Here is a 25,086-nt window from a genome sequence, read left to right as displayed (position 1 = left end):
ACCTATTAATCCCAATATAAATTTTTCCCCGAGTAAAAGTTTAGACTGGATTTACTTTTATCCAAATCTATCCCCTGTGTAATTCTGTGGAAGACAATCAAGTTACAACATGGGAAAATACACACTTTTATATCTAAACACAAGCTCTCTTTATTATTCACTGCAGATGGATGCAGGTGTAGGTTGTGGCTACTGATCCCATTTAAAAGCTCAGCTACACAGCTTCTCCTAAAGATATGTGGATGCTAAAAGGAAAAGGTTGAAGCTGCACACAGGTCAAATGTTAAGCTCATAACAACAGAAACAGAGGTTTCAGTGTCAGTAGGGCAAATTTCTGGTTGCTTAGGTCTCTCGCATTACTCCCAGATGACCACGAGGTCCATGATAAGGGACTCCACAGCACTTCATGCACCAGGAAACATCCATCCAGATGACTGGGGGATGTGTTTTGGGCCCCTGGACATATGACATATTTCTCTTTCACATGACAGTACATGAGGCCACTCCTTCTGTATCAGATGATTGTTTCCAAAGCATTTTCTGGATGGAGGTAAAATCCCTTAACCGCCTTGGAATAAATCTGCAAATCATTAGGCATCTCCAGGGGACATGGGGCTCCAGCTGTGCCAGGCTGGAAGGCAGCACTCCTTCCAGGCTTGGAATAGCAAGAAAGGGGACAGGCATCTTTCTACTTAAGCCTCAAAAAACAAGGTATAAGCAAAATACAATTTGATCATCGTTTGTTTTTGCTTTTGTTTGGCTGCAGCCCAGTTAGTTTTGATTTCATTCGTTGGCTTTTTTCACTCTCATTAGTTAACAGGAATTAAACCAAAGGGAAGGCCCCTTGCATTTGTTTGATCAACCCACCCACGCAGTTTTGTAAACATTCAGTGAATCTACATGTGGTATCACTCAGTTAATAAATAGAAGCTCATGCTTTCACCATCCCTGTCACTGTGCAGTGTCCTGAAAGGCAGCGTTGTGCATCAGCTCCTCGCAGATAAGGAACAGGATGCTGGTTTTCACTGAGAAAAAGCAGCTAATGTAGAATTGGAGTTCAAGACAGCAGAGATCCAAAACAGGGATTTCACAACACCTTCAGAGGCACATCTGCAAATCTGAGCATGCTACAGATGATGTAGCAGTGTTTCTGATGGGCTTCCGCTCTTCTCTGTGTTTCAGAGGCCACTTTCCACCCCAGAGCCACTGCGCCAGAAAGGAGTTGTATCCTCTTTGTCAGCAAAATACTGAAGAGTAAAGGAGCTCAAGGCCATATGGGAAATGTTTTGCCTCTGGATAGGTTTTATACTGCTTGTAGCTCATGAAATTTCTTGTATGGAGTAAAAGAAAAGAGTCAGAGCATGACATAGAAGTTTGCATGGGCGACACAAACCTCTTCATGCCCTTCTGTCCAGCAAGAGGGTTTAACGAGACCAGTCTTTCACTGTACGTGGTAGCCAGGAGAGAACAAAATTCTCAGCCTCGTGGCTGTGCCTCCCTATGCCACCCAGCTACAAACACTGATGCGTTTTGTTGTGTTTGTTAGCTGACCTGTTAATGACGTCTTTACAAACTTTGCTTTTCCACTGGCTGCACCTGCACCGCTCAGTGCATCGAGCCCTGGGACCGCTCAGCTCTGCTGGTGCTGGCTACACATTGCCTTGCTCTGGGGCCTGTTTGGTGGTCCAGTGGCAAATTCATTATTTTATGCATGTGGCTACTTTTTCTTCCATTCAGGGCGAGGGAAGGAAGGGGAGGGCTGTGCTGAAGTCCATCAGGAAGGTGATTTCATACTGTGAAACGGAGAGTACAGGTGGTGTGCGGGCGTGTGGGAGCCCTCAGCTGGCTTTGGTACCTGCAGAACAGTGTGGGGCACCAGCAGACAGATTTGGTGAGGCCTCATCCTGCCAAAAACCCTAAGATTAGCTCTCTTGAGAAACACACCCAAAATTTGTTTAGAATGAGCTGATTTACTCCAAAATTGAGTCCACGAGTGAAGAAGAAAACGGTGGAACTCAGCATAAATCTAGTATACATCTACTCATTTTCTTCAATTTCCCAGCACCCACAGTGCAGACTATAGATGTTCACCTAGGTACAACTGAAAATTAAACACAGCATATGGTACTGGATAGATCTAACATAGCTTGTGTCCTCTGTATATTCCTGTACCACCACCTTACAGGCACATGGCTTTCAACAGGATTGCTTGCAATGCCCTTGTGAAAACACCTTCTCATTAGAAAATGCTGATTCATGGAAATTTGAATACTTTAGGAAAATTCTAAAAATATTTGTCGCCAAATCAACATGATAAGCCGCTAATAAGTTTACAGATGTCCCCACCGCAGTTCCTCTGCGATGAGGACTGACTCAGGGAGGAAACCCAGGTATTTGAGGGAGCACGGGAAGTCATATATACTCCAGCTACACATCTGGCTTGAGCCTGGGCTCCTGGAAATTTACAGTTTCTTGGCAGGTGGGCACAGATACCTGCACTCTCCTCCTTTGGGTATCTGGGAGTCTTGTGTGGTGGCAGGTATCCAAGAAGGACTTTTCAAGTCTTCAGCAGAGCTGGAAATCCCTTTTTTCTGGCCTCCTCAGGGTTTTATGCTCCATGGACCAGAAACCCCCTGAGGCCTTGAGAATCAGGATTGTCCAAAAAATCTTCCAAAGATAATGCTGTGGAATCCACAGCCAGATGTGCTGTTTCGTTTAAATAAAAATTAAACCAGATAGAGGCTGGGCTTTCGCCTCCTTCAAGAATGCTGCCCTGCTCTTTGGCTTCAGCAGCATCCTCAGTGGGGTGGATGCACTGACCAGCTGCATGTCCCGCAGTGCACTGGGCGTCGCCTAGCTCTACCCAAAGGACAACTTCTGCTCTTTCCCCATGGCCACGAAACACGTGGTCTCCTTCCAACGTAACAACCACTTCAAGGTATCTGGATGGCAACTTTCAGGCTTTGGAGATGCCATTACCCCTAATTTTCATGTTTTGAACTGCTGCTTTAACATAAGCTACCTAAAATAGTGGTTAATGATCATATGCTAGGAAAATTAATACGTATCTGAGGTGTGAGTGATGTATATTGATGGCATTCAATGCATCGGATTTACTCCGCTGATAACTGCCAGTGAGAGTATGACATACTTCGTAAGGCTGTATCCACTAAAGAGGTCCTGTTTCTAGCTGCAGGGGAAAAAAACCAAACACATGATGGATTTTTAAGTCCCTGGGTTGCTGTTGTGATCTCTAAATTATCATTAAAACATACTCTGAGTTACCAGACGCAGGCAGAGGCATTTGTTTCAAAACAGGACAACCAGACGGACTCAAACACTTTCTGTTTTCCTTTTTTTTTTCAGGATTTTTTTACAAAACTTTTTTTTTATTGCAAATGTCAGAAGTTCACAGAAATAAGTAGTATCTCCAATGCAGGCGGAGGAATTAGTCCTACAAACACATGTGGATTAAGCCAGGCTAGGGGACTGAGCTAAGTTCTAGAGGAACTCAGCGAAGTACAGAGCTCAACATTACAGCACTATAGTGAGATAATAACGGGTATTGCAACTACCTGGTTTTGAAGGGTGATGTCTTTCAGCCCAGTGAAGGGCTGAGGCTAGATACAAATTGACTATTCCAAAGATAGGCCATTGATTATTTCCCACGGCTCTGCCAAGGAGTAAACACCAAAGTTTTACATCATTTATATAATTTTATTCAACAGCGTGTTCCCAATAACACCAAACAGAGACTTCCCACAGGAACCTGAGTCACGCTAATGCACACCTGTGCGTAGGACTACAGCTGCAAATACACCAAAAAAGCAAACATCTAGAAAAGCTGATGGAGCGGCAACCTCCGGGAGCCCATCATCGCGCTCCCGGCCCCAGACCCTGTGGCAGCCCTTGAGTTTCCCACAGATGGGAGAGCTGTTGGTCCCTGCTCTGTCCCGTGGGTCCTCACCCACACGCGGCTCCCAAAGCCAGGCTGCCGGGGGGCTCAGTGCCTGCGGCGGTACCAGGGGCCTCCATGGTTTGCGTTATTTTCAGCCCTGCTTCTTCAGCTGGCTCATACCACATGCACCATCACAACAGTACGTATAATTAATAAAACTAGTCCTGTGCAAAGACAGGTTTCAGTGCCAGATGCGCCAGAGCCTACGTTTCCTCTCTCTTGAGACTCAGGATTTGAAAAACATTGGTAGCAAAGAACCTGTCATTGCCACTTTTTAAAAACGTCCCTTTTCCTGCCACCACTGTGCGTCATTCTCTTATAATAAAAATAAGCTATATTATGACTTCATGGAGCCAGTGATCTGAAGCTTTAATTGCTACCACCACCTCCCTCAGTTAATTCAAGAAAGAGAAAGGTTAGAGTGAGAGGGGAGGTGAAAAGTCTTTTCTCAAGCCACAGGACTGCTTCTTCAAGCATTTGGTCATCATCGACACGCACTGTAGTGACACAGGTCTTCGTGAGGCAACATTAAATCATCTTTAACGGCATGTTCTTTAAAAACAAATTCGGAAAAAAACAACGCACTCGGCAAACAGTATAAAAATACAGTGTTTTGCCAGTATCTGAAGAAACGTTTGTGAAATTATTAGAGCTGCAAAAACATTTATTTCCACATACAGAGCAAAAACTTGCCAACAAAATCAAGTTATCTGTGATTGATTTTAGTTTTTATTAAGTCATCTAGGCCTGCTACAGCCATAGTCTCTATGTTAAAATCTACTGCAATTTCATTTATTAAACATTAAAAAAAAATCATACGAGCAGATGCCATACTCCTAAATTTCTTGAAGCTACAATTGACTTGTAATAAAATCCCCCTGTGCATTACAAAACAGGGCTGTCAAGTCATAACAGCTCTATTACAGCTTCTGCTTCAGTCCCTGCTAGTCTTTGTGCAGCTTGCCAAAATTTTCACCTACCCAAGGGAAGTTATATTCAACAACAGAGAAGAGGAAATTGTGCTCAGATGAGTTGCTCTCTTGCTGAACAGATTGCACAGGTTGTTCTCTCGTTACCAAAACGGTGAGGGTGGAGGGCTGAGGGAAAGGGAGAGAAAAGCTACGGACTGACGAGCAGCAGGAGAGAAATGCGCAATTTTGTTTTTTCCCCTGCTTGGTGACTCTCATAGTATGTCAGTTTTCTGTAACAATAACAATGCAAGGCAGATCGGCCCACTGGCAGAGGGACCATACTGGGTGGGAATCAGCAATGCTAACGTCCACCTGAGACACTTCCAGCGAGTCTTGTCATTTGTTTGTGTCCAAAAAACCAGAGATACAAGAACGACAATACTTGACTTTTAGTCCGAAGACTGTTCAAGAGTAGGAGTGGGAAATGCTGTGTGACTATGAGTGAATCATGCACTCTGAAGCCGAAAAACCCGAGAAGTTTTCTGCCTTGGTCCATGCCTCGGCTACAACAAATGACTTCTGTGAGATCCCAGTCTGTTGCTTTCTTAAAAGACTTCAGAGACAGAGATTTCATAACTGCTTTTGCTGCTGATTTGGAAGCATAGCTAGTGTCCAAGTGAAAACTTCTGAATTATTCAACAGCTACACCCATCATTCTATCTGTTTTTGTTTGCTGTAATTTAATCATTCCCACCCTCCGACTTAAGGCATGTTAAGAAATTTGAACAGAAGGAAGAAAATTTGCAGTTGTTAAGTTACAAGGTTGGCCTGAGGTCTTCCAAAATGCAATGACAAAACCAACAAGAACCAAAGCTACTGAGGTGTTTAATGAAGTCCATGTTGCTACCTTGGCTCTTCTCTGTTGTCTGGGCACAATAACTGATACATAAGGAGAATCAAATTTAATGGGATTCAAATTATGAACACTTTCCTTAATAACGCATTCTATATTTTGTCTTGCCAAAACTAACTGTGCCCCAGCGAAGACTGGGGAGCTGGTAACCAGCACAGGGTGCTGGTAACTCACAGGGAATCCTGACACTGGGCTCCTGAATTTGCAGCCTGAATGAAGCTCCCTCCTTCACTGCCACCCCCTGCAGCTGTTGCTTTGGGCCACGGATCATTCCCTTCCCCGGCAGTGGAGGGAAGCAGGCCTGGAAATCCCAGCCCCAACAGTGAAATTGTGGCTTTCAGACAGATCTGCAGAGGCCATGGCACCATGTTGTGTGATGCCATGAACACAGTGGCTGGGACTCACCACCAGCTAGCAGGAGCCCTCACCCTTTGACTGAGCCAAACTCATGACATGCCTTGACGTGTCTGACCCAAGATCAAAACAACAAAAAAAAATTCCCTAGATTTAACAGGACTTTTTTTTATTTTTCCCACCTCTGAGGGTTGGATAAAGTCTGCATGGTCTAAAAAGAAAAATATGTGCACATTACTCTAAGCTTATAATGGTAGCAATAAGTCTCACGGGTGTTTCTGCAGGTTGCAGTTGGACTTTTACAATACGCAGACCCCACTGTTAAGACATCTCATTCTACTTTCTCACAAATGCAAACTGCTAGGCAATTATTGCAAGGTTGGAAACGCCGCAACCCTTAAATGACACAAGAGTCGATATATTTTTCCTCCAAGAATCTCACACTCTGCAAAGAGATTTATAATGCACTGTTCCCACTCCACATACAAGACCCTGCACAGGATCTCAGGAGAGAGCAGTAACTTTAGCCCTGTGTCCATACTCAGCTAAAGCTAAATGAAGGAAACGGGAATGCCTCCCCTGAGTGCTCTACTTCTGCCTCTGATTTTACTGAGCTTGGTGTTTCAGACCTTTTTTTCTCTCCCTCCCATTGGAAAATTAATCAATTCTTCACAAACCGTAGGTGAAGTTTCTGATAACTCTCCTGAGATTTTTCAGATTCTTTTGTACTGGAAGACACAAATTTTCTCTCCATAGTAGTGGCAATTGCTCCCTCAAGATACAGGGCTAACATTAAGCCTAAAACGTTAAGGGCGCTTCGTATGTCTGGTAATCAAAGCCCATGTCATTTTTATTTGACAAATATTTACAAAATTACAGTTTCAGTACCACACTAACTCAGACCATTTACACACAGACAGCCCTATCATAGCAAACTGAATGTGTTTTACAGCGTGACAAGAACAGTTACTTGAAGAAAGAAGTCATATCTGTTGATAAAAAAATAAAATATAAGTAATTGGTTTTGAAAATTTCCTTTTGGACAAGCTGCTAAGACATTTTTTGACCACTGATTCATTTGGCTCTGTGCCTGTTGAGGCAGGATACTGTATCGACACCAAGGACACAGACTAATAAAGTGCTGGATCTGGATTTCAGATTGCTTCAGCAAGTTCAGAAAGATTAGGAGAAAATTTTCCAAGTTGATTCTTTCACTAGTTTCTCACAAGATGGAAAGCTTTTGTTCTGTTTTGTGTTGAACTGCATCCCTTCTTGTGGAGCAGTATCTTCTAAAACTCAAGAGATCTTTCTTTTGAGAGCAGCAAAGTATTTCCTCCATAATTTTAGTGCTCCCCTAGCAAACACTTAGCTACAAAAGACTGGAGCTAGGATCGTTATACAGTCTCATTAGGAGGCCATGTATCAGCTAGTGAGTGCCTATACTAAACTTCAAGATTTAGGCCAGGGAAGGAATCCTGGGAGAGAGGTTCGCACAAAAAGACACCTAAGAGATACCAGTGAACACAAGCATGTCATTGAAGCAGTTAGATTGGGGGAAAGATTGGGGGAAAAGTAGGGGGAGGGAATCTTTTGATGGTGTGTTTGCCATAGTTAAAAACAGACTAGATACATACAATCAGACATTTTTCACAGCTTTGCCCAAAATGCACTTCAGACTGAGAGTGCTTAAAAAGCAAACAGCACTAGGTCTTGAGGCGGCCAAAGAAAACAAGCTGAAGAGCTACTCACATCCGTAACGCTCATATACTTTATGCCCTAAAGACACAGGTGAGATAATGGAGCCCAATCAATATAATGTAGACCTGGGTCACCATCCAGCATCAGGCAACTTTATCTTAAGTGCTAACAGCACGGAGGACCCAGGTAGCATGGAGGTGGAGGTGCTAACAAATATCTTTTCTCCGTACAAACGCATGGCTCAGGCAGCTACAGCGCTTGCTCAGCAGAGGATATACTGAATAGAAACCACACGGGAAGGGAGAAATAGTACACTCTAGTTTTGGATGTAAAGGGTGGCAAAGGTCTCTGACTTCTTCATCCCTGTGCTTCAGAGCATCTTCCTCCTGCCTGGGGACGGGACCGCTTACCTGGCTTGCTTGCAGCACAAGCATCAGGAAATTTATAAGGCTGTGTTACAAGGCAGAACAGTTGGCTGGTGCCAGGAAGAGAGGTTTACTTTGATTTGATCTGTTATATTTTATTTTATATTATTTTATGTTGTTTGAAGGAATCTAAGTATTTCTTTGCCTTAGTTACAGTCCTTTTATATAAAGGACCATGGTGGGGAGGTGTTTTTGGTGCCTTTGATATGCTTGTTTTTTTTAAAAAATAATTATGGAACCTTATACAAAGGGGATAGCTTATATATGAGGAAGAGGTAAAAACGGGCAGAAAAATAATTTCTCTGTGGGACAGCTCCTCCTCTCCCCAAAAACTCACATGCACAATGAATGTTGGGAACAGAAAGAAAGAAAAATGAATCAAGTAATGACAAAAGATTAAAAAGCCCCCAAAACAACCATGAAAACATCTATATCTAAATCTCAGAAAGAGAATTTATTTGTTCATATTGTTTCCTATTTCCAATTGACTTCCTTGGCAGGTAGCCCAGTGCTCCATCAGTTAGAGGAAAGGAAGTTACAGTATCACATTGTTGTAGGGATTGAATTTTATTGCTTTGCTATTACAATTAGGCAAGTATTAACTCAGCTAATGAGGCATAAGTTTTTTTTTTTTAAATATATATACATCTGGGGATTGTGGATTAGTCCTCCCCTAAAGCCTCCGAAAAACCTTTATGAGATTGAAGGAAAGAGATTAAAAATAGTAAAATAATAAAAGGTGATGCAACTTTAAAGGGGCATACTAAAAAGAGGGAATCATTACTGATGATTAGCTGACAACCAGCCTTAGGGGAAGCTGCATGTTTTGGCAGTGACCAAACCCACTAGCAAACATCCAGCTGGCTGTGCAAAAAACAACCCAGATACCACAGAAAAGATGGGGAGAACACCCAGCATCCCCATTTTACCAGCCTGTGTGTGGGATACCTATTCACTGTCCAAATTGTGAGCTCGAGATGGACTACCCCTCTCAGTAACCTGGATTCTCAGTGGATTTTGGATGCTGCAGGGTTTTGGTTTTGTGTTTTTTGGTTTTGTGTGGTTTTTTTTTTTTTAATTTGCTTTTGTTTTTGTTTCAAGCATCATCCATTTTTATTAAAACAATACTGTTCTGTAGCTAAAATGATTATTCTACCACTCTAAATCCTAAGTGGGAGGAAACGTCTACACTGAATGTGATTTATGGGAAAAAAACACAGACAAACCTAAATGTTTGGTGCAACTCCACAGTTAAACTTGCATGGTATGAGATCAGACACGGAAAGAGCAGCAAGGCAGGCAACTAAGTGCAACTTTTGAAATGTTGCTTCGGCTCTAAATATTCTTTCGGTCCTCTCCCATCTTAACTTTTGGGTTCTCTGGTAGGTTGGGCTATAAGCCACGGTGGATGGGGAACCCTCTCTCGCCAGCACAGGGAGGAGGGGGTCAGGACGATGCTTGGTGGGCATGGCAGGGGACAGCAGGTACCAAGGAAAGTCTGCAGGAGAAAGGGGTGCAGTCACACACAAAACTCTTGTGGTTTGAGCCTAATTTTGGGGCCTGTTGAACTGCACGAGGGAAGATAGGAGCTCTGAGAGTAATGAAAGTGAAAAGAGCGAACCATCCTGTGAAAATAAATCGCTTCAAGCTGTAAAGTATCCAAGGACTCATTTCTGCTGAGTGGGGAAGAGGGACGATGGGAAAATTAGCCTTGGAGATGCTTATTTGAATCTGTGGTCAGATTATGGTGCAAAGCTACCAGACCTCCATTTTCTTTTTCATTCAAACAAATTGTTTTTAGCATATATATGTTTTTTCTGGCTTCATTTCAGCTCAGTGCCTTAAAATTAAATGTTACGCTCTGTGCTCATGTGAATGCAGCGAGACTCAATGCTGAGTTTTTATCCTTGTGCCAGGAAGAGAAATCCAGCCCTGTGGGGAGGGCTGGGCTGGGGCTTGCAGAGTATTTTGGGGTGAGGACCACGGTCGTCCTAAGGCAGAGGTCACTTTGGCTGAGGCATCAAAGATGCAGTGCCTTCACAGCACGCACGGCTGTGCCTCAGCAACACGGAGGCACGTGCACTTTGCCAGCTGAGCAGCAGCCTCAATTTAGAGTTGCAGCACAGTTTCTTCTGGTAAGGATACGGAGTATTTATTAGAGTAGCCTCCCATGGGCACCTTGTAGACACAGGACAATGATAAGTATGGGTGCCTGAGATCTCACCTCTGGTGCTTTACACCCAGATGTGCTTTACTGTTGCTGAAACTGAAATTTCTGCTACGTATCAAGCTTAGCAATGAATCAGTTCAGATACAAGCTCAACATGTACTTCCCTAAAGCCCAAATATTAAGAATATAAAGCTCTGGTTATTTCACATTCTCTTGCAAACATATGCTTTTGAAAGAGTTGGAAACCAACTTCAGTATTAATTACAAACCCATGGTGGGTAAACTCAAGTGGCTCACTTTACTGAAGAGATTTAGAAATGGAGCTTTCTAATAAAATGAGGATAAACTGGATGGAAAAGAAGTGGAGATGAAGGATATTTCCCCTCTTATGCAGACAGCAGAAGAGTGAATTTCTAACGATCCCAGATGGTGGATCTCAACTATCTTCGTAGCATGCTTGACCTTATAATCCAACTTCAAAGTCATACAGTAGTGATGAACCTCAGTTGTTCAAGCTAATTAAAAACAAAGAATGAAATTTGCTAACCAAACAGATGTTACTACATGCTTCTTTAATGGTGACTCTTAGTAGTTGCTTGCTTGAAAAAGTTCCAAACATAAGCTGAAATCCTGGGCATGCAGGAAAAATGTTTGCCAGTATTTTATTTTTATTTTACAATTAGGAATCCTAGGAGTAAGATCAACTGACTGATGCATTCACATTTGCAGAGTCTGTGAGATTTACTATGGTGACTTAAGGGACTAGTTGAAGGGTAGCCACCGGCTGCTCTCTTGGGGAAGTCATGGAGTCCAGGTGACTGGAGAAGAGCAAAGATCATCCTGACCTTTAAAATGGGGAGAGAAGCAGAGCCAGGCAATTACGGACTAGGTATGCTAACCTCAAGACTCAGAAAGAGAGAGATATATATATCACACAATACATTTCTAAGCAGCTGGAGGATTATAAGGTCTTAAGAAACCAACTAAGATTTGTCAAGAATAAACAAATCATGTCAAACTCATCTAATTTATTTCTGTGACAGGATAATCTAAAAACTAGTAGATGTGATTTATCTTGTCTTTAGTAAGACTTCTAGTGCTGTCCCACATGACATTCTTATGAGCTAACTGGGGAAATATGGGCTATTATGAATTCGCTGTAATGTGAAAGCAGAGTGAGCTGAAAAATCTCGAGTACTGAGTCCTTTTCATTTATCAGAGGTTCTCGGGCCATCTGAAAAGTGTCACAAAGAAATCAAGAGAAGGCTGTCCTTTGTGTTTCGTGCTGCTCACTGTTTGCATTAGTAACTAGCATGATGAGTATGTGCAAGTTTGTGTGAATATGTGTGAATGAACCAAGGTGGAGAGAAATATTTCTAGGAGAAATATTTTAAAATTCATAAAGTAAAATTCATTATGAAATGCACAAAGAATTGGATGGAGAACCGAAAAAGAACTGAGTGCACACATACAGATGGGGAATTACTGACCACGCAGTGATGGCTTGGAAAAGATCTGAGGGATTATAGTGGCTCAAAAAATGAAGGCAAGTCAAGAGTATGGATATTTATCTGAATTAAGTGGAGTGGCATATGTGAGACAGCAGAAGTAAGTGTCTGATTCCACTTTGCACCGTTTAGACTTTTATCGGTATAGCTATCTAGGTCTGGGTATCATTCTTACGAAGAAATGCAAAGTGGAAAAAAGCCACTTAGATATTACTAAAAAAATATGCATCCAAATTTGTGGAACTGATTATCAGCAATTTATCCCTCCAGATTTGAGCTGAGACTCAGTGGTGGACTGCAAGGCATCTGCTTGTTGTACTGCTGTTCGTGAGAACACTGCCTACTGCTGTTCGAGAATTGGCTGCGAATATTAATGCTGTTTTACAATAAACGCAACAGTTATAAAAGCATTAATATCCACTGTGCCCTTTGGGATACAAAGCAAATGCAACGTCCCAGTAAGGCTAAAGGAGTAGACACAAGTCAGCGTAACACAATCGCTGAAGTGAAACCTGTTCGCAATGTCAATAGTTTGCCTACTGCATAGATTAGACCTACAGAGCTACTTCCCTGTCGTTCAAGTGTGGCATCAAAACCCACTCGTTAGAAGTTAAAACGACATCATACGTACCCATGGCAGCACAGCATGAGGCATACTGGTGTTATAGACAAAAAGTGGATTTCAGTCCAGCCACTGTCATTTTGAAGTTAAGTACAATTCTGGGTAGCTCTTTTTGGTGATTCTTCCCCTTTCTATTGAGGATACCAAAAAAAAAAAAAAGCCAAAAAAAAGTATGCTACATTCATAAATTTATCAACTTACAGACTCCAGGGCAGGTATATCATTCTTTGTTTGCACCAGTAAGCACAGCAATACACAAAAGCATGCAAAATAATTTATGCCACAGAAAGATCCTGTAACTTTACTCCTCAAGTAACTGGTAAACTTTCAAACCACTCCTGTTTTTCTAGGGAGAGAATTCCTGAGATGTAAAGTTGAGTTGTACGTTGGCGTTTTCGAAGACACTGTACTTCAGTGAAGCATATAGAAACAACTTGGTAGGGACACAACAAACCAGGAGCAAAATATTATCTAATACAGATACTCAGAGGCAAGAAATGATCGTGGGGTTGAATTACAGTAAGCGGTGGGCTTTTTTATTTTGTTGAAAAGTACATCTTTTACTGGATTCAACATAGTAATAAGATGAAAAGAGGTCCACTGGCAAGGGAGGAAAAAAAGCAAAAGTTTGGAAATACTTGACACAACTAAAATAAATGACAGCTTGCTTTTTCAACATCCCATAGGCAGGCTGTAGTAGACGATGTTTTCCTGTATCCGTGGAGAAAGTAAAGTCTTTGTCTGAGTGAGTCAGTTTAGCACAAATGCTGGTCTGTCTATAGTTAAAACCTGCACTACTTATTTCTTTTAATAGATAATATAGGTAATATCTAGCTTTCACTCTGAACTCATGCTTTAACACTCAGAATTTATCCATATTTAATTACAATTTTATCACACTTCTCTAATCAAATAAATTTACTTTGTCCTCCAAGCAATCACCTCAGTATTCCAGTATGTAAAAAATACTTTCATTATGTTTATTATAAAAATATAAATGTTTCCACTACAAATCATTTTACATTAGTAAGAGGCCATCTACAATTGCACAATATATAAACTAAATGAGTAAGTAATGCTTTAAAATACAAGTTAAAGTAAATACATATTGCCAATCAAATCACATCTATACATTGCTTATTGAATGCTAATTAACAGCACAAAACTAGATATGTTAACAGAAATAAATAAAATGGAAACTATATTTAAAGATACAAAACCAATAATGCGGCATGTCATTTTATGAGCAGTAGCGTTTTGCCAGATGTCGATAATGGATGCGAGTCCTGTACAGGAAGATGGCCACACGAATTCTAGTATCTCTACTCCACAATGAAGAATTGTACACTGCTATGTATACATATGTACATAGGGGACAGGGAGTATAGGATGCTTGCAACAGAGGCCACTTACAGTACAAATCAACTTTTAACAGGGAGAGAAAACTAAATGTTTTTTAAAACTCTCTACTACTAATAGCAAAGAAAAGCAAAATCGAGTTTCTTTTTTCCCAAGCATCACTGAGATTTAATCTTTAATGCTGAGCATGCTCAAACAGTGGGCAAGGAACATGACATGATACTAAGAGAAAATTGAGGGTAGTTGGTGCAAAGTTTTCAGTCACAATCTAAAACTCTAAGAACTGGTTTTGTGTTTTCAGAAGCATTTCACAGCTATCTTCCCCCCACCTCAGCCCTCACCCCCACTCTCCAGCAGCAGAATGAAGCTGAAGAGAAACGTCACGAGGAATATGTTAGTAAAAGCTGTCCCCACACAGACAACGTCTGCAAATGGATTTTGGTGACTTAAATTCACTAACAATGTCTGATTTAGAGCAATCTCAAACTGAAGAAAAGAAAGATTCTGAATGAACTAAGCAATGGAAAATACAGCTCTTGTATTCAGCGTGCTGCATTTCACAATAGATTGTGGCAGATAAGGAGAAGTGTTCTTTACATCTTAAGTGCTTCATTTTAATTTCCTACCATTTTTCACTTTTTATGTAAACTTACTTGAGAATCCATTCATTTTTCTTTCAGAAAACATTACCAATTATTATCCTGTGAGTGTGTTTCAAATCCAGTCCTTTACAGTGTGCTCACTGCCAGCATTCATTAAACAATCTCTAACTCCACTTCTGTTTAGCAATGTGTGATAAACTGTGCGTCTCTACATTTTAAAAGTTCTGGACCCGGGAAGAACAACTTAAAAGCTGATTCAGCCACAGAAATCCTAAGAACTGACTGTTCCTCTAATTCAGTGCCCTATGCTACAAGGAGCCTCAAAACCCAAACTGATACAAGAAAGCAAGCATGACCAGTTACCTGCTTTTGCACGCATGGTGAAATGCAGCGTGTCATATAGTCATCTGCCTCCCTACAAAGTCTTGGACTTACAGGGACTCACTGTTTTTCCTCAGAATCGGGTTTAGATTCCAGCACGGCAAGTTGGGAATTGGAGTGGTTTCCACTAGTGCCCAAAGCCTGACGCCTGCGTGCCTGGCATCACATCTAGAGGGTTAAGAAGCTCGTCTGTACATAACACGAGAAGTGCCTCATGATGCAATTTAAATCACTCACTTTCAAACCAAAGAGTCATGTCTGCTCAGAACTGGGATCGATGTGCTCCAGAGCAACAGCTTAAGAGCTGGCTATTGGGAGATGCTGAAGATGGGGGAGGGCATCACATTCCACCTTCCAGGCTCCTTTTTCCATTGGGAAATGTGAATGCTCTCCTACAGATAGGCTCCTTTCTGCTTTCTTTCAAGGAACAGGTGCCTAAGAAACCCGTGCCAAAAAGCAAGGCTCCTTCAGGATGGCAGCGCCTGGACAAAGGTCTTTTAGCTCAGATTTAGGTAAAATTACATACCAACGTCCCATTTCACAAGCTTAAGTCATACTTTGAAACTATCCTTGGCTGAAAGTCACCATCTGAGTGTAACTACCAGTGGCTGCCCACACAGTAGCGCACCTCCCAGTTCTCAGCATCAGGAGCAGAGCCTGCCAGATGGAAGCCAGAAACAGACCACTCCCCAGGGGACTCAAAAAACATCCTCATTCGACACAATCGTGACTCTTCTTTAATGCAAATCTCCCACCTGAACACCACTGGAGAACAGGGGTCCTTATTTTGACAGGGAAGCAAGCCTTTGGGAAGTGAATGAGATGCACATGCCTGACGGGGCCAGATACTGATCTAGCTAGAGAGATGCATACGCACACAACTCTGCCAGAACTCAAGCCAGGTTAAAATACCACTCACAGCAAATGGAAGGAATCTCAACAAGTCCAGATGCTTTGTCTAGCATCAGAGCTGGAAAAAAGACCATCTTTCTTTCCTTCTGTGTTTCATATAAGATGTTATGTGTATAAAATAATCTAGTAATTAACCCTCAGACAATTTCTCAGGTTGAACCAATGAAGTTTTGATAACATTTGGCACTTGGCAATAATACAGCCAGGTTAAAGTATTTAAGCATAAATATAAACAATAATGGAAAAAAAACCCAAAGGAAATAAATAAGTCTTTTAAAAATTAAGACTTGTTTCTATTTAAATGAACACAATTAGGGAAGCTAACATAATGGTGAAAACCTTTCTTCAACTAGCTCAAAGTAACTACAAACTTTATTTCTGTGTTCCTTTCCGAAGTTGAAATAACACGTTACAATGACATTATAGTAAATATGGCCAGACAGGTAGTGAGGTATAGTCCTCTATTTTCCTTGCTTTTAAAGAAATAAAATACCTGTTACAGATCTCTTCTGTATAAAAATACTGCAAGTCTTTCTTTCTTCTTGTTTGCTGTATAGATCAAATACACAGCTTTTACGTCCATGTTTTTTTTTTTGTGTTATTCAGTCACTTAATATTCAAATGGCTCTAGGTTTTAGTATCACTGGTTTTCACTTGGAAGGATTTTTTTACGTATTTTTTTCTTTTGAAATTTACTATCTGCATTAACAGTCTGTCAAGAGCACCCACCCTTTAGGATTAACAGATAGAAAACAGAGTTCGCTCCTATTTTTAAGGCATTTATACTCAATATTTGAGTGTCTTGGTGGGTTTGAAATTTCAGCCATTTTGTTTCCAAAGCTGTTGCAAAGAACTCTTTAAATTCTGCCATTTATCAGCCATCACTTTTGCCCTGTGATGCAACTTTTCTCTTTTTTTTCCTCTCCTGAGCAACATCATTTTGGTACCTTACACAGGAACAGGGCTGTTCTTTGTATGAGTTTCTAGAGCTTTGATACTGCTAACAATCTTCTTTTGAGGCCCCACAACTGTAACGCCGACTTTCTTCATGTCACTGGAAAAAAGAGAAGATGCACCAGGTGAGTGAGCATAATGTCTCTGAGTTTCCTAAGGGCTGATGTGAGCAAACAGAAATCAACTCGCTCGTCCTATATTGCAGCACTGGAGGAGCCTCCAGGTAGGGCAATACTGCTGAAACACAAACCCTGGTACGAAAAGTACTGAGAGCCATTGTATGAAAACAGTAGGAGGCCACAAAGCAGAGCAAAAACTCATTTAGCCTTGTTGTGTTTGCTTACCTGGAAGAAAAGACAATGAAACAGTGTTCTCCCTTGAAACGTGCTGGGACTTAGGGGCAAAGGGTTCGCTTCAGGGTCAGCTGCGATCTTGAGCCTCTCTACCGTCTCCATCCCCTATCAGCCTGACCGCTTTTCCTGAGCGGTGCTGACGTCTTGCTATTATGTGCTGAGCCCTCTGAATGGTCATCTTAACTCTGGCATCAGCATTGAGAATAATGGCTACGTGGCCGAGCTTCCACCATCTACCCTGTTTAACACTTGCGAAGGGCTAACACAGGCTCACAGGAAATTGGGTGTCGCTAAAGGATTTCTGCCCTGTCCCCAAAGGGTAATCGTTACAAAAAATCATCAGCAACCTTTCTATAGTTGCAATAATACGCTAATTAATGGCATTGGTGTGTTTAACTGTTGGTATCCCAGCTGCTGCTTACCTCTTCCTAACTTGTCATGTGTCCAGCTACCAACAGGTAGTCAAGATTTCCTTTGACAAGAAGTTTAAACTGTACTTGATGCCTTTTCAGGTGCAGAGAGAACATTACCCTACTCTTCTTTATCACAAGAGCAACAAAGGATTGCATTTCAATGTAACAAACTTGCAAGTTGTAAACTCACAAGTTTAGCACGTTTAAATGTCAAAAGTAGAAGCATGAGGGAGTTCATCCTCTGAATAATTATTACCATGTAGGAGGAAAGCAGTTACAAAGTGTTTGCTCTGTCTCACCAGGTTTGATGGAATATGGGATGGGCAATAAAGAAAAAGATCGGCACACATGCCAGCTGTGAGGAAAACCTCATATAAAAGGTAGAATATAAAGAATCAACACAGAAACTCCTAAACTGTGAGTAAAATAAATTGGGAATTTCCTTGGCATCAGTGAGGAAAACGCTATGGGACCGTGGCCTTCCCACAATCACCAGAGTATCGAGATATCCTGCATGTGTAATGCAACTACCACAATCGTTTACATTTATCTCTTTAAATGTAAGAATATCTTAGCTAAAAACTGGAAACTCCATATAAAAATGCTACTCTTACATGTAAACTTGTACCTCCAACCACAACCAATGACAAAGAGCTGTAGTCAATTCAAACTTACTCTGTAGAAATCTTGGCTATTGTATCACAGGAACTGTACTCCACGCCCGTGAAAATGTCTTTGCATTGTCCTGTCCGAAAACCGTTGAGCCAATCACCTGTTGTGCGGAAGGCTGAAAGGTCAATGTTACTTTGGTCCAGGAGAAGATTTGATGGCCTGTAATAGAAAATGCGATGGAAGTTAGGGAGCTGGGATACATATGGATTTATTTTGTGTCTAAACTTAGCACTGGCATTGGCAAGAGCTTCCAGGCTAGACGTGGCTTTTCTTTTTGTTTGTGGAAGTTACCTGCTGCTGAGGCCACCACATGTACTCAAGCTGGATGACTGCCGTGTAACCATCTCGCTTAAGAGCACCAGCTTCTCAAGCCCACGTTCAAATCACTAAAGTATCCCTGATTCAGAAGTGCATAGTGTTCCCTTACAATTTAACGTGTGAAGCATTAGCAAAGACAAGCTTAATTTAGATTATATTTATGTGGTTCACCTAGTCCAAAACAACAGACAATCAATGCACACTCTAGACTCCAAGTTGAGAGTGTTGGTAGAATTTACATGTATCAAACGTTCAGAGTACTGCAGTCCACTGACAAATCCTAAATGCTGCTCCTAAGGTAGAAGCACAAACAATAAGACACTAGTGGCTTTAAAAAACTGTATCAAGTCTAAGAATCAAATGTTCAGTGAATTTGTGAGACAAACGTCACTGCATGAGACTTGCATTCCGTAGCGCACAGACGCAGAAATGAAGAAATTTGTTATTAAATACACTTAGCCAAATGTAAAACGCAATTGCCATGTCCAGTTTAAAATTGATGCTGACTCCAAGACTGAAACTTCCATAAGGATATCATACAAATAATTTAGAAGTGAGAACTGAATCATAGTCTGTCTTTGAAATTAACTTGGTGCTCATGAAGGATGCTGAAATGACATGATTTGCATTCAAGTTCTCTACTTAGAAAACAATGAAGAAACCCATAAGAAACAAACAAAATCAACACAATGAATCAAACAAAACATATGTCCATACTTTGCCCATTTAAATCTTTATCCATCTGCATAAGTCTACCTATAATTTATTAAGAAATAAATATCATTCTCAAAATAATGATTAAAGGCATAATTTTTTATTATTTACACCCAGCTACCCGAGAAGTGAACCCGTTCTCAAAATGTTCCTCCTCCCTGACTTGCTATTTTTTCCAAGAGGTGTGAGAAGCCCCTGAACAGCAATACAATCAGTAATTTTTTCGACTGACAAGACATCTTACTAATTCTAGTTACCTTTCTCTCTCAGTGCTAACTAGTACAATAATGACTTCCTTCACTAGTCAGATGTTATTAGAGACATCAAATCTATTTCTGCATTTTTCCCTCCACTGACAAGCATATGTCCATACTGGACAGCTTTTTAGCCCCACCTCAGAAACATACATGCTCCATTTTAAGTAAAGTACCTATGGGTGTCTATCTCAGGCTTAAAACTGAGCATGTCTTTAGCTGTACTGTATGATGTTGCTACTCATAAGCACAGGAGAACGAACTACAGAATGTTCAAAGCAGTTAGCACTGCAACTTTACAGTCTATTTGCTGCCCCATAATTCTTTTTCCCCTTGGCTCTAGTGAAACATCGCCTGCACAGGAGTCTGGCTACTACTGGCTGAATCCATCTGAAGTGACTTTTGTCACTGGAAAGAGTGAAAATGAGAGGTGGTTGGACTAACACCATAATTTAAAGGCAGTGGTTACGCAGTATAACGGGTAGGTGCCAGTTACTGGTACCGGAGAACTGATCAGGGTGATAAAACACCCTCTTCACTTCAAACCCAAGCCACCTCTGAGCACTGGAAAAAACAGAAAGGAGGAGATTGTAAAGGCACCGAAGAGAACAAAGTGCCTAAACATTAGAAAATCCAACCAAAACTTCTCAATCCCAACATAAGTCTTTATTAAGTCTCACCAAGATCAGCAGCATTGGCATAGCACACCCTTGCAGTACATTTGCCTTGCACTGGAATCAGGAGATACCACGCCAGTTATTCTGAGACTTTTACCTTTGAAGAAAAGAACTATATAGCTTTCCTAAACAATAACTCGTGGTATTTTCTATATATTAAACAGCATCTTTTACTTCTGATGTTTTGCCAATTGTTATCAATCAGTTGATTTCTTTCAGGCTCAGAGAATTATTTTATTACCTTCTTCCCTTCTGGGATTGCAGGCCATAATTAAAGAGCTCATTAGACACTTGAAAATCTTAATTTCAAAACCACAAATGGACATAACACCACTGTAGATTCACCATCGATTTTCACCAGGTCTCAGAGCAGCAATGTTCCTGATCAGGCACCTTTCACCTGACTACCTCCCGTCTGGAGCCCAGCCAGGACAAGGAGCTGCTGCAAAAGACAGTGGTCACTGGCACCAACTATGGACCTCATACCCTGGGAACAGTCATAGACAGAAAGGAAAGCCATAGAAGACACCAGAAACCCGCTCTGCCCCCAAAACAGTAAAGAAGGGAAAGCCCAGCATGGTCGCACTGACACAAAGACCGAGCTGAGGACAGAAGATGCAGCATGCTTCAGGTTACTGTTCTCAGGCTAAAACCAGATCTTAGGCACCTAGGTAATATATGGCTTTGAACACCCTCCAGTTAAAAGCTCAAGTTAGATAATCAGGCCCCAAATATTTTTATTCAGTAGCTGTACAGCCTCTGTCTCCCTGACTACTGTTTGTTCCATGAAGAGCTAATGCTTTTTATTTATAGTTTTCTGGGTATAGCGTCTGGAATCCCAAGACATTTATTAAGAGTATTTATGAAGTGTTCTTAGTGATAAAGCATGGAGATTTTTTTTTTGGTCCAGCCTAGTACGTCTTTTCAACTTAAATCTAATAAAACAAGGCCTGACTCAAGAATCACTAATGAAAAAAAAGTATAAACAAGTTGAAATAGAACAGGTCTCTAGGATTAGGAATTAGAGTGGCCCAAAAGAGCTTTTATGTTTATTACTTGGATCAAAGTATCATCAGAACAAAAAATATGACCTAATTTTAATGTAAGTGACCTCAGAATAACCAGCACTGTAAAGTATCATTTTTCTCCTTGTAGGATTCCAAACAAAAATTAGTTACTTTCCTCCTCAGAGAGGACATCTGGACAGTTTATCAATGAACAGGAATTTGTCTCACTGTGAAGAGTCTGTGATGTCTCCTCGCATGCACCAAGGGAAAGCTGGGCTTTCAGAGCATCTGCACACATCGGCAGTTTTTTTTCCCCCCTGACCCAGCCCCTAGACAGAAGGTCTGAACGTGAAATTTATGGTCTGGGTCATGTGCGCCATGAGCTCACACTTTACTAGACAAATTAGATGGGTTGCAATCCGTGCAGCTGTAAACGACGTCCTGCAGGGTTCCACCTGATCTTTTACAGCTTTTCATAAATCAGTACCTACTAGCTTCAGAAGAGAGTCATTAAAAAGAAATCATGGAAATTACATGTTTGCTCAGGGGAAGTGAAATAGAACATTTCCCTTCGTCTTTTCTTCTCTCCCCTCTTTTTTTTTTTTTTTTTTGAAAACTCTTTATTTTGTTGCTTTGACAAACAATGCTACGCCCCATCTTGTTATCTCAATAGTCATGGAAAGACTTTCTCTCCTGTTCATCCTGACTATGTGTCTATCTAGAGAGTTGTATTTACTGACATAAGGTGCCCTGAAAAAAATCAGCAAGACTCAGGTTAGAGAGACAAATTTAACAGCGAGATGCCAGCTACAAAATGCCCTGTTGCTGAAAGCTTTCCCTGGATGTGCCCATTACGTTAACAGTTGGAATTAACCTTTGAGTCATCCGCAGCAGCGGGGAGAACTATAGTTTGTTACCATTAGCACAGCTTTTTGTCATAACACAGGGGAAGTTTTGCTGCACCAAATAGTAACGACAAAGACTACAGAAAACATCATTAGAACCCTTCCCGATATGGCATGGAAATCTTGTCTCTGGTCAGCCACTGCCTGGTGAGAAAGTGATACATTAACTTGTAAAACCCAGGAACTCAGACAAATAAAAGGAAAATATCCTGCGACTTCTTCTGCATGACGGGTGGTATTCTGCAAATACACAGAGGAGTTGGGCACACATGGTCCCGGACTTTCTATTGCAGTAGCCTCTCTCCATCCCTTCCTCCAGACAACATAAGCAACCTTCAGTTTTTAAATCTGGACTTCCCTTTCCACAGTCAGTTTCTTTTAAAGGGGAAAGCATTTCAAAAACATAAAGTAATTTCCTGTGGCAAATTTTAGGTAATTATAAGCTGATTTTATAAAGTGAAATTGCTCCCTAGGAGGGAGCCAGGCCTGGTTTGAACACAAATCCTATGTGTTTTACGATTACGGCATGTTGAAGCACAGAATTCAGGTCTAACAAGAAGGGTATCTCCTATTTCAACAAAAAAATAAACTAATAACCAATAGCTGGCATAAAAAGTAAATATCAGTTTTATCTTCTACAGCAAGCCGAATCTTAAGTATACACGTGTATCAACAGCAGACTAGTAAATAAATTACATGCAGAGGAGAAGTACAGTCATTGTGTCTACTTGATTATCCCTGGACCTTAAAGATAAGAATCTTTGGAGTTCCATCTCCTTTTGCTCATTTTTAAAGTACCCTTAGCGAAATTTGTAACTTAGTCCCTAAAATACAATTCATCTCTTCTGGTGGCACATTTGCTTTTCCCAAGGGGCTTCATATCATGGTTGCTCATTCTCAGAATAGCAGCTTATGACTACGCTTTGAAGTCAAAAGAGAGCTGGAGAAACAAAGAGGGGTAACACAAATAATCAATGGGAAGAAGAATGCAGGTGAGGCTAATGGCCTGCTGCAAAATGATACATCTCTCTAAACGTCACCCTGGCCTACTTCTTTTCTAGCTCCGTGTTGTCTGCTGGCAAAAAAACACAGCTTCCTTCAGGATAATGATCAAATAAAATTTCAGCTGCCCCCTAGGTCAGTCCTCCAGTCTCCCCTACTCCTTTAGCTGCCCCTCAGAACATGCTTTTCTAGGGGCTTATATCTTTTCAGCATCCTGGTGGGGTAATAAGTCATACGCCTGGGTATATCGGTGCTCCTCAATTTACTTCCCCTCCTCTCTAAAAAAAACACCGAAGGCAAAAAATACCAGAATGTTGCTGAAATGGGTTTCTTTTCTTCATAATGTACCTTAAGCTGTGCTTTTAAGCCGCAGAAGTAACGTCACATGGCCGTTTCCTGGGACTCGTAGCTGGCCCAGAGACAGACCTTTAATGACAACCAGTCATTAGAGTTAGGACAGTCCATAGGGTCTTTAAAAGAGGGAGGGAAAAATGCCTCAGAGAGGTTTAAAAATGCTTTTCTGGCTCTTTGCACCTACCATTTGCTGTGTTTGACTTGCTGTTATAGCTCACATTTGGCCACGCTATGAATTCCTACAGATTTTCAGTACAGCATTCGCGGCATCAGGCAACGGCTCCGTGCAGTTCCTTTTTGCAGCATTTCCAGCCTAGAAATACCATTAACGCTAACGAGGGCTTCACGTTGTAAACCTGGCACGTGGAGCTGAGAACAGCAGAACAAAATCCTTCGGAATCACAGTAAACAGCAAACGCTCAGGATCAGGCCACCCCCTGCTCGGGCTGCATTGCTATTTAAATTATACAGGACCCAACTCTGTCTGCTGTGAATGCTTGTCTGAGTTTCACCAGCAGAGTTAAATTAGAGGTGTGAAAGTGCAGATAGATGTTTTATTGTCTCTCCTAACAACGAGTCTCAGCAACTTGTAACTTTGAAGGAACAATGGTTCATTCGTGTCTGCCTCAGGCATGGTATTAAAGACTGCTGGAAAAGTGAGGTGAAACAGGGCTTTTCTGTCTCTAGCACGCTAACTAGAGTCCCTAAAAATCTCCCCAGTTTAACTCCTGGATTCCCCATCCAATCCAACTGTGATTAGACACCAAGGAGTATCATTTACTGTCACCTTCCATTCCTTTGTGTGATTTGTAGTTCAGTCTCCCCTCCTCCAGAAATTCACTATTTTGCATTTAACTGACTTCAGAAAGAGGGCTAGCGGTGGAGGCTTACATTACTTCAATTCTTCTGGAATGATCAGTCTATTTTAGGACACGGATTACATTGTTGCTGGGTTTTGAAAGAGGCTAAAAATTCACACGTCGGCTTTGTTACGCAGCATTTGGCCAAACCTGGACCCTCTCCTTAATGCCTGGACAACCACAAAGCGTAAGCCCTCTCTGAAATGCTCCAAGTAAAACTGAAATCTCCTTCCTTCAGCCCTCCAGCCTGAAAGTTCCTACCAGGGAAAAGCAAACAAGCAATATTACAGCAGGTCAGCAATATATGTCAAGCATCTGAAGCTTTCTGACCTGAATAGCAACAAAAGGGAACATTTCAACAAAACGTTCAGCCAACACAAATAGTTGTTTTGTAGCAAATATTATTGTAGAAACAGGGCTTGAATTATGCTGCATAATGAAGCAGTCTGAATTTTTTGACTCGTTTGCTGCTCGTACCGAGTTTAATTTTCAGAAATATCCTACCAAGCTAGAATACTAAAGAGTTTCCACTGAATCATCAGATTTTAAGTGGAAACAAAGTTTGTGAGAAACAAACTTCAAATTTTAAATTGCAAACGATGCCTCTAGATGTTTGAGAGCAAACATTGTGCTTGACACCACTGAGAGCAACACGATGACGACCAACAAAGCACGTGTTTAGCAGCGAACACTTGCCATCAGCTACTCTCAAATAAAAGGTAGGCCCAAAAGATGCTCGAGGAAATTACTCCAGAAAATAATTCAAACAACATATCAAATTCAAGAAAAT

General features: G+C 41.3%; 1 protein-coding gene across 1 annotated transcript in view; it reads right to left on the bottom strand.

The window, feature by feature from the left end:
* Positions 1-16,761: 16,761 nt before the first annotated feature.
* The window catches only part of EPHA3 (EPH receptor A3), a 218,011-nt gene continuing 209,686 nt past the window's right edge, over positions 16,762-25,086 (bottom strand). The window contains exons 15-16 of the mRNA XM_086628600.1: positions 18,209-18,364; positions 16,762-16,867 (exon numbers count right to left, since the gene is read on the bottom strand). Coding sequence (XP_086484726.1) covers positions 16,762-16,867; positions 18,209-18,364 — 262 coding nt within the window. The remainder of the gene's footprint in view (positions 16,868-18,208; positions 18,365-25,086) is intronic.

Source organism: Tauraco erythrolophus, chromosome 1, assembly GCF_009769465.1.
Source record: "Tauraco erythrolophus isolate bTauEry1 chromosome 1, bTauEry1.pri, whole genome shotgun sequence".
Lineage (NCBI taxonomy): Eukaryota > Metazoa > Chordata > Aves > Musophagiformes > Musophagidae > Tauraco > Tauraco erythrolophus.
Note: the sequence above shows the minus strand (reverse complement) of the source record. Positions and strands in the feature narration are given on the sequence as shown.